Source organism: Chiloscyllium plagiosum, unplaced genomic scaffold (genome assembly GCF_037043375.1).
Source record: "Chiloscyllium plagiosum isolate Xiang-an unplaced genomic scaffold, Cpla_swu_hap1 HiC_scaffold_35, whole genome shotgun sequence".
Taxonomy (NCBI): domain Eukaryota; kingdom Metazoa; phylum Chordata; class Chondrichthyes; order Orectolobiformes; family Hemiscylliidae; genus Chiloscyllium; species Chiloscyllium plagiosum.
The window spans coordinates 39,863,160-39,874,255 of record NW_028270173.1 but is presented as its reverse complement, the minus strand read 5'-3'; the positions used below and the strand labels follow the sequence as shown (position 1 = coordinate 39,874,255).

Below are 11,096 nucleotides of genomic sequence, written 5' to 3'. Positions count from 1 at the left end.
GCAGTTCTCTACCCAAAGGTATTGTCAATCTAAATACATCAAAATGACTACAGCGCCTGGAGGAGTCCACATATCGCTCTCTCAAGGGCAGCTGGTAATCGGCCAAAGGAAAGGCTTCCTCAGTGTCAACTCACAAACTTGCTGATATAACAACTAGTACTTCCCACTATTAATTGTCATCTGGATAGATTCGAAAGATCTGCAGAAACCAGAATATCTTTCTGCCCTGTTTCACCACAGGACGCTGAATTCACTCGTGCTCTGAATGAATCCTAAAATCCAAATAAAGTAATTTTAAACTGTATATCGGGTTTCAGCTTTTCTAAAATTCGAATTCCCTCTCCTCTAGACAGCATGTCATGTCAGTCAATGTTTTAGGAATTAACAGCTACCAATCAGGCAGAGCTGTTCCTTTATTAAAGAAGGGAGATGTTTAATCATGTTCTTCAGTTCATCTCTGAATTTTTTCTGGGAAACTCCATAAATAAAGGTGTTTGTGCAACAACTCAAAGTCCTGAGAATGTATCCAGATTGTTCAAGAATAGTAAATGGGTCTTTATAATTTTCTTTATAAAATTGAGTATCTGTAAATTGGACGCATATGTATGATACTAACGTTACCATCCATAAAAGTATAAAACTACCAGAAATAGATAGCAATAAGATAATTGATTTTCTTCTGCTCTGCATCTCAGGATCATTGTTATTCTGACCATTGTTATTTCTTCGCAGTCCACTTCTCACTCTGCTTGCTTGTAAAATGTGCCGAATGGTCATTGCATTAAGCAATAAGATCAAAAGAAATGGAAGAAATGGAGTTAAAATGGTTTCCAACCAAAGAAATGCGACCCATATGGGTAGGCTATAAAAACGTGATGATATCGAACAGGACCATGGTACATTATCAATTATTTCCCGAGGTTCATATACAAAGTAGATTGGAATGCTTTCTAAAATGCTCAAGGAACAAACCAATGCGATTACCACAGCTGCAGTTTTAGCAGTACAATATTTCGTTTGTAACTTCTGACAACAAATGGCCACAAACGGGTCAAAAGTGAAAATGACAGTCAACCAGACAGAGCAATCAATGGAGATAAAAAGTAGGGTCAAGTTAAGACAGCAAATTGGAGTGTAGTTCAGAAACGAATATGTAAAATAGGCATCTTTAATCTCAAAAAAAAGGACATCAAATATCAGCACAGATAGATCTGCTGCTGCCATTGCTACCAGGTATCGCGTGATGCATTTGGACAGCTCACAATGGCCACCAGAGAGAATCACAATTGTCACCAGATTAGCTGCAATGAAAGGAGGGATAAAAATTACCAACTGTTGAAAAAAATCATAAGTCTACAGTTATCTTTTTCTGAATATTAGCATATTCCTTATACTGTTACTAAAAGCTTCCTGAGGAATGAGAATACAATAGTATTGAATGGAATGGTGCACTTGACAGGACAATGACAAGGTTCCATATACAAACTCCAGCTGCAAGAGTAGGTCAAGAATTCAGAATTCTGCAGCGAATAAAGGGTCAAGAACAAATAACAAAGCAAATTGCAGCACTGGAACAGGCCCTTCAGCCCTCCAAGCCTGTGCTGATCCAGATCCTCTATTTCAACCTGCTGCCTACTTTCCAAGGGTCTGATTCCCTCTGTTCCCTGCCCATTCATGTATCTGTCCAGATACATCTTAAATGACGCTATTGTGCCGGCCTCTACCACCTCTGCTGGCAACGTACTCCAGATAATCACCACGCTCTGCATAAAGAACTTCCCAAGCATATTTCCCTTAAACTATTCCCCTCTCAACTTGAACTCATGACCCCTAGTAATTGAGTCCCTCACTCTGGGAAAAAGCTTCTTGCTATCCTGCTTAGACTTCTCATGATTTTGCAGACTTCAATCAGGATCCCCTCAACCTCTGTCTTTCTAATGAAAATAATCCTAATCTACTCAACCTCTCTTTATATCTAGCGCTCTCCAGACCAGGCAATATCCTGGTTAATCTCCTCTCCACCATCTCCAAAGCATCCACATCCTTCTGGTAATGTGGCGACCAGAACTATACGCATTATTCCAAATGTGGTCAAACCAAAGTCATATACAACTGTATCAAGACCTGTCAACTCTTGTACTTAATACCTTGTCCAAGGAAGGAAAACATGGTGTATGCATTTTTGACCACACTATCAACCTGCGTTGCCACATTCAGTGTACAATGGACCTGAACACCTAGATCTCTCTGCACATTAATTTTCCCCAGGGCATTTCCATTTATCATACAGCTCACTCTACAATTGAATCTCCCAAAATGCATCGCCTCTCATTTGCCCAGATTGAACTCAATCTGCCATTTCCCTGCTAAACTCTCCAATCTATCTATATCCTGCTGCATTCTTTGACAGTCCTCTTCACTCTCTGCTGCTCCACCAATCTTAGTGTCATCTGCAGACTTGGTAATCAGACCACCGAGACCTTCCGCCACATCATTTATATCGTGTCACAAGCAAGAGTGGTTCCAGCATGGATCCCTGTGGAACACAACTATGGGCACAGTTCTCTAATTTGAGAAATTCCTTTCCACTACTACTCTCTGTCTCCTGTTGCCCAGCCAGTTATCTACACATCTAGCTAGTACACACTGGACCTCATGAAACTTTTATGAACACTTTCAAGTTTCACAACATCCTTCCAGTAGGAAGGAGACAAGAATTGCACACAATACTCCAAAAGTGGCCTAACCAATGTCCGTATGAACGCAACATGACTGCCAACTCCTGTACTCAATGCTGTGACCAATAAAGGAAAGCATACCAAATGTCGTCTTCACTGCCCTGCCTACCTGTGGCTCTACCTTCAAGGAACTGTGAACCTACACTCGAAGTCCTACTCTGATTTGCTTGGTCAGAATGCATCATGTCACTTTTATCTAAATTAAATTCCATCTGCCACTCCTCAGCCAACTGGCCAATCTGATCAAGATCCCACTGTGATCTGAGGTACCCTTCTTCATTGTCCGACACCTCCAAATTTGGTGTCATCTGCAAACTTGCTAACTATACCTCCTATGGTCACTTCCATATCATTTATACAAATGACAAAAAGTAGTGGACCCAACACCGATCCTTGTGGCACATCAGTGGTCACAGGTCTCCAGTCTGAAAAGCAAACCTGCATCACCACCCTCTGCCTTCTACTTTGAGCCACTTATGTATCAAAATGGCTAGTTCTCCCTGCATTCACTGAGGTCTAACCTTGCTAACCAGTCTCCCATGAGGAATCTTGTTGAACGTCTTACTGAAACCCATATAGTTTACATCCACTGCTCTGCCATCATCAATTCTCTTTGTTACTTCTTTTAAAATCTCAATCAAATTCGTGAGATATGATTTCCCATGCACAAAGCCATGCTGACTATCCCTAATTAGTCCTTTGCTTTCCAAATACATATACACCCTGTCCCTCAGGATTCCCTCCAATAACTTGTCCACCATCGACATCAGGCTCACCAGTCTGCAGTTCCCTGGCTGGTCCTTACCACATTTCCGAAACAGTGGCATGACATTAGTCAACCTCCAGTCTTTCAGCACCTCCCCTGTGACTATCAATGATACAAATATCTCAGCAAGGGGCCCAGCAATAACTTGTCAACCTTCCCACTTTTCTGATAAAGCTGATCCAGTCCTGGGGATTTATCCACTTTTATGCATTTCAAGACATCCAGCACCTCCTCCTCTATAATATGGACATTTTTCAAGGTGTCACAATCGATTTCTTCACGTTCCATATCCTCTATGTCCTTCTCCACAGTAATCTGGAATACCAAACCTGGGTACCCCTGGGGATGGCCTCAACCCGAACGTTGAGTTCATGTCACACTACATTGCACTGTACACAAACACAGAAGACACACATACACAGACATTGGCATACACACAGAAAGATGCTCACACACAGGCATACAGACATTCCTGCACATACACACTCCTACACACACACACATTCCTACAGACACACACGTTCTCCTACAGACCTATACACTCACGCAGACCCTCTCTCATATGCTCACATATACACGCCCACACTCACGTACGCGCCCTCTCACAGACTTATACCCCTTTACACTCACACTCATACATATACACACACTCTCTCACAGACACTCATAACCCCTGCCCCATCTCCACACACACACACCCACATGCACACAAACACATAAGTTTGTGGGGTGAATTTGTATACGCAGAATTACATTTTCTTTTGCTCAAAAACTGCATGAATCCATGTAAGATTCTGTAAATCCATTTTTAGATTAGAATCAGTCTGACCATTGTGGCACAGACAGTCTCACATAGGGCAGCTCACACCTTCAATTCATTATCTGGGCCGACATGACACCAATTGTTAAAGTTCACATGAGACCGTAACTTTTAAATGTTCTGCGATTTATATATGAAACAACTGAAACCAATATGTTCATTCTAAAAGATAAAAGACTTAACAAACAATCCAGGCCTTTTCATTATATAATTTCAGTTACATCACTGTAAACGTTTGCTATAATTTCTGTGTCTTATGATCTTATACTCCACAATCACCTGATGAAGGAGCAGCGCTCCAAAAGCTAGTACTTCCAAATAAACCTGTTGGACTATAACCTGGTGTTGTGTGATTTTTAATTTTGTACCCAATAACGGCATCTCCAAATCATGACTCCCTTACTATAACTGCCACCTATCACACCTTGTAACTCTTGTAAATTCCACATTGTGTCCAACTGTCGCTCCAAACAATCAATGCAATCCAACAGAATTCACAGCCAAACACACTTAGTGCAGACATAATCAACAGTAACATGGAAACTCCCACATCTGACAGGAAGAACATATCACTGCACGAAATTCCATCTTTGCTCCTTCATAATCTACAGACCCACACAAAGCACCATCTGTTTGCCCTAACAATAGTGCTCCAGGCTAACTTAATACATATGGTTTACATTTCTTTATAATTTAATCAAAAGGCAGATTTCAATAAACAAATAATCAAGAAAAAAAACATACTCTATTCACTGCTAAAGACATGCAGCACGGTTATTCGTTAAAAACTATGCATTTATCTGTCCTGTACTGTGAGCTCCCTCACATAGGTTCCTCCAAGGACAATTGTGAGTTTCGCTGTTTGTTAATATTTTGTAGACTCACTCCAATGCTCAGAGATACAAACAGCAAAGGCAATAACTATGCGGATTCACTGTTGTGTCAGTTCGCAGTGTAGTTTTTTTTCTCTCTCTCTCTCCTGACCATGTGCTTGATGCCTTTTCTGTCTTTCTTCTTTCTAAAAGTGTAAGTTCCAAAACAATGCAATAGCATATAAAACAGTAATTGCTCCACCTGGAATTTGAAGAAATTACCTTCTTAAACAAGGGGAAAATGTTAGCAATTTCCCAGTCCTCTGGGACTTCACATTGTTCAAATATGCTGCAAAGATATCTGTTAAGGCCCCAGCTATTTCCTGCCTCGCTTCCCACAGTAACCTGCGATAGATCCCAACCAGACCTGCAGACTTGTCCACTTAATGCCTTTTAAAATACCCAATACTTCCTCCCTACTTATGGCTTGACCTAGAGTAATCAAGCATCTATCCCAAACCTCACCATCCATCATGTCCCTCTCCTCAGTGAAAATTACTCATTAAGAATCTCATCCATTTTCTCTGACTGCACGCATAACTGTCATAATTTGTCCTTGAGTGGGCCAACCCTTTCTCTCGTTACCCTCTTGCTTCTTATACACAAATCAAAGGCTTTTTGGGATGTTTCTTAACTTAATTTGCTAAAGGTATTCCATGACCCCTTTTAGCCCTCTTAATTCCTCATTTCAGATTGGTCCTACATCCCCAATATTCTTCCAAAGTTTCATCTGTGTTCTGTCATCTAGACCTTATGTATGCTTCCTCTTTCCTCTTAGCTAGTCTAACAATTTCATCTGCCACCCATAGTTCCCTAATCTTGTCATTTCTATCCCTCATTTTCATATAGACATGATTGTCCTGCACTCTAACCAACCTCTCTTGAAAAGCCTCCCACATATCAAATGTAGATTTACCCTAAAACAGCTGCTCCCAATCCACATTCTCCAGCTCCTGCCGAACTTTGCTGTAGTTGGCCTTTCCCCAGTTTAGCACTCTTCTTTTATGACCATTCTCACCTTTGCCAATGAATATTCCTAGACATGCAGAATTGTGATCACCATTCCCAAAGTAATCCCCAACCGAAACTTGAACCACCTGGCCGGGCACATTCCCCAGCACCAGATCCAGTATGACCCCTTCCTGAGTTGGACTATTTAAATACATCTCTACAAAACTCTCCTGGAGGCTACTTACACATTCTTCTCCATCTAAATCTCTACCACCAAGTAAATACCAGCCAAAGTTGGCAAAATTAAAATCCTCCCATCACCACCACCCTGTTGCTCCTATATCTTTCTATAATCTGATGACGGGCTTATGCCTGAAATGATGTTTCTCTGGCACCTTGATGCTGCCAAACCTACTGTGCTTTGACAGCACTACACTTTCGACTCTAAATCTCCATCATCTGGAGTCCTCACTTTCTCCTACATATTTGTACCTCTAACTCATGCTCATTATTGGACGGCCTGTAGTACATTATTACTGCACCCTTCCTATTTCTGAGCTCCTCCAATATTGCCTTACTGCTCGAATCCCCCATAGTGCCCTCCTTCAGCACAGCTGTGATATCCTCTCTGACCAATAATGCAACTCCTTCCCCCTTTTACCTCCCTTTCTATCCACTGAAGCATCGATATCTTGGGGTATTTAGTTGCCAATCATGCCTTTCCCTCAACCAAATCTCTGGAATAGCAATAACATCATAATCCCAGGTACTAATCCCTGCCCTAAGTTCATCTGCCTTATCTACTACATTTCTCATATTAAAACAAATACGCCTCAGAACACCTGCGTCCCTTTGAATTACCTCATCTGCTCTGTACCTACTCTTCCCCTTAGTCATGCTGACTTCATTATCTAGGCTTACAGGCTTTAGTTACTACTTCTTTACTGTCCACTGCCCAAATATATCAGTTCACTCACCTTCCCAGGGTGTAATTCAACCAATCTCACTCAGCTCCTTGCTCTCACCAGTCCCGCTGCAGCTGGAAGATGGAAGCCGCTGATTCCATGAGGTAAGTTATTTAAATGGGTGATTTACCTTCCGGCAGTCCCTGATCCTGACTCTCACTGCTCGCGTTGTTGCTTCAAAATGCAAAATTTCCTATTTTCATAATGTTGCCCATTATCTTCAAAGCATAAGTTAGAAATATGAAGGAACTACTGAGCTTGCCTGGATGGGTGCAACTCCAACAACTCTCAAGAAGATCAGCACAATCCAGAACAAAGCAGGCTGACACCCTATCTAATACTTTCAATATTCATTCCATCCAGCACCACCAATGCGCAGTGGCATTTGTGAGTACCTTTAACAATATGCATTGGACTAATGTACGAAGGATCCATTGACAACACCTTTCACACTAGCGATCTCTACAACCGAGAGCAAAAATGGCATCTGATGCATGGGAACACCTTGGTGTGAAAGTTCTCCTCTGGATCTCACACTGGCATAGAAATATATTGCTGTTCCTTCATTGTTAATATTCCGGGGTTTCCCACATAAAAATACTGTTGCCGCCCCTACACTCCAAGTGCAGCAGTAGTTTACGAATGCAACTCACTACCCATGTCCTCCAAGGCAATTTGCGATAAACAATAATTTCAGGTCTAGACAGTGATGTCCCTATCCTCTGAATGAATAAAAATAAATCCAAAACCAAAATTCAACTCGCTTGTCATCCTTCCACAGCCTTGAGTACACATACACGGTTGCAAATTCGCAGCACAAAGACACCAATTGTTTGCTCAGTATCACACTAACACAACATCCTATATGGGCACCTGCCGTCTGGAAACCCAGAAGATAGACAAAGCACAGACTTATACTTTTTCCATAGCTTGTAGGTGTGAGATGGACTTAAACACAAAATGATATTAATTGACACAAATAATATAGTTTATGCATTCTGCATGTCAAATGGACAATTAAATTGTTTTCCATATGGATAAATAATCAAATAATCAACGCGACAACAAGGCCACTAAATGTTCAACTTCAAATCTTTAATAATGGAATTGAAAAACTTGAAAGTTATATTAAATATTCATGGAGACTGATTCTGAATTGTATTACGTGGATTACCTGGCATTGTTCTGGTCACAAATCACATCAGCAACAGATAAGGCAGAGTTGATGCAAAAGTATTCTGCTGTCATGCCTTCAGAAATATATGATTATACCTATGGAGGAAAAATGTAAAAAGGTCTCTTTTCTCCAGGGTAATAACCTAGTAGGTGCTTTTGTGTTTTAGATATGATTGGTAGAAAGTTCTGTTGCAAATATTAATTTCATTGAGAGTCAGGAGCCATAAATATAAAGTAAATCCTCAAATATCCAATTCCGCAAGGAGGAAAAGATATAAATTAGAATATCATCAGAATGTTGAACTTGCTAGCATAATTATAACACAATTTAAATGTCATGGTTATATGTGGGGGAACTTAAATGAGCAAATGACGAAGATAGAATTAGAACAATCAGAATAGGGATTTAAGTTCATAACCGTGAGAACAGATTGGTATTGAATGTCATATATTTGCTGGACACAGTGAGCATTATAAGGACAATGTAAATACTTGGAAAATGTCTGAAAATACTCATTAGCAGACACAGTATATATGAAGTATAATTAATGTTTCAGAAGATAATCTATTCGTAGTTTTTGATGGTCAAAATACAGGACAAAGACCAAGCAAAAGTGAAAATATTAAATCTCAACAGGATGAAAATTGAATTGTCTAGATAAACATTGATCAAAGAATGATCCAGAAAATCTATTAAAATAATCCACTGCCGGTACAGAGATGTTGAAACAGTCAAAGCACATCATGCAAGTAGGAAGGACAGGACAGCAAAAAAAGCACAGAACTCTGTGGTTAACAACAGTCAACTGAAATAAAATTTAGGATGGCACACATCATGGAAACAGGCCCTTCAGCTCAACAAGTCTGCACTGAACTTCTGAAGAGTATCCCAGCCAAACCCATTATCCTACTATTACTCTACATTTACCCCTAACTATCACATTCCTGAATACAATGGACAATTTAACATGGCAAATTCACCTAACCTGTACATCTTTAGATTGTGGGAGCAAACCTATGCAGACACAGGGAGGATGTGCAAACTCCACACAGACAGTCGCCCGAGGCAGGAATCAAACCCCAGTCCAGGTGGCTGTGAGGCAGCAGTGCTAACTGTTAAACCACCATGTGTGGCATATGACAGATGTTGTGTTAATATTACAAATAAGAAGCAGATTGATTCAAAGAGAAGGGGTAGACGGAAACATGACAAGTGATGAAGATCTATAAGAGGAGATTGATAGCTGATGTCAAAGGGAGCCGAATAGTTTTCTGTAGACACAGGGGTAAAGAGACATGAAACGGCAGATATACTGAAAGGCCAAAAATGGCTTTACACATGAAGGCACAGAATGTGGCTGAGTTACTAAGTGAAACATTTGCGTCTGACTTTACTAAGAAAGAAGTTGTTTCTACCAAGGTAAAGGAAGGAGGAGGAAACAATCATAATATCAAATGGGTGATAAAAGGAATGACAAAATGAGATATTAAAAACAGTGGCTGTACTTGAAGTATATATGTCACCAGAATTGGAATGGAATGTGTTCAAAAATACTGAGAAATCTAGGAGATAAATTTCATGAGGAACAGATGGGTATTAGCAAATTGAAATTCAACACAAAAGTATTGCATGGTTTATTTTTAGAAGCATCCGTATTACATTAAGTAGAGCAATAGAAATATTTAAAATTAACACGATGGGCAATTCAACATGGCCACTTCAGGAGCACCAACGCGTAGGAATATATTGGTTAAGGTGGACATTGGAAGTTAAAAAATCTGTTTTTGAATCATATGGAATCCTGGGATTTAAGAACAGACACATGGAATGCAACAGCCTTGAAGGTATCAAGTAAATTATAAACTGTCTTGGTGTTTAGTAAAATCTTTTATGAGGAAGCAAGTGGATGTTTTCAAAGATGATGTAAAAAGGTCTAGCAGGACTGGGTCCACATACGAGGAACGTTAGGTACAAATATTTGTAAAGCCTTTCTTTCCTTTTTAATTTTAACTTAGGGAAACTTGGCAAGAAATGTAATAAATGTGTCCAAAATCATGAGAGACCTACAGTGGAATAAGTGGCAGTATGTACATTGAGAGAAGGGTCCAGTGCCAAAAGACATCAATTAAAGGACACTGACAGACAACCAAGTCTCTACAAAAATGCCAAATATAAATGCTTCGATCCAAATTGAGAGCAAGTTATATAACTACCCATTTCTGACCAAAATGTAAGCATGATAGCATTCTTATTAATATTTTATTGATAGTGATATAACCTGCAGTGTTGAGCAACATAAGCAGCACTTAGAGTAGCAATAATGCTTATTAAAAGTGGTTGCCTATAAATATTAACTAAATACAATTACTCACCAGGGATTCCAAGTGTTGCAAGAATTGGGTAGTAAATCCTTTCTATCTGTATGATTACTGGCTGTTCCATATTCAGAGAGAAATGACTCTGCATGCTAATGTAATGGACAAGCAAAGCTATCCTTCCATTTTCAAAACTGATCTCGTTTATACAGGAGAGGAACTTCAAGAAACCATAAGAGTATTGCACAACTGACATTAATTACAGTCCTTGGAACAAACAGATTAACCCAAGCCTTCTCTACTCCTGCCGACTCGGAAGTAGAATCAACCAGCTCAACATTTTACTTTCAGAAAGAAGAATCCTGGATATTGCTGTGATCATACTTCAACATCAGTCATGTTGATACCGATTTTAAGGCACTAACGATACGGATGCTTGATTCGGAAGACATTGCTAAGGAGCATTATAGAAGACAATTGATGCAGTTAATG

At 39.9% G+C, this 11,096-nt stretch overlaps 1 protein-coding gene across 1 annotated transcript; it reads right to left on the bottom strand.

Annotated features, from left to right (window-relative positions):
* Positions 1-381: 381 nt before the first annotated feature.
* On the bottom strand, positions 382-10,731 carry LOC148140681 (uncharacterized). Its single transcript, XM_087978995.1, has 2 exons — positions 10,662-10,731; positions 382-1,301 (listed from the first exon to the last, which is right to left on the bottom strand). Exons 1-2 carry the CDS (start codon positions 10,729-10,731, stop codon positions 382-384), a joined length of 990 nt encoding a protein of 329 aa, XP_087835121.1.
* Between the last annotated feature and the right edge of the window lie 365 nt (positions 10,732-11,096).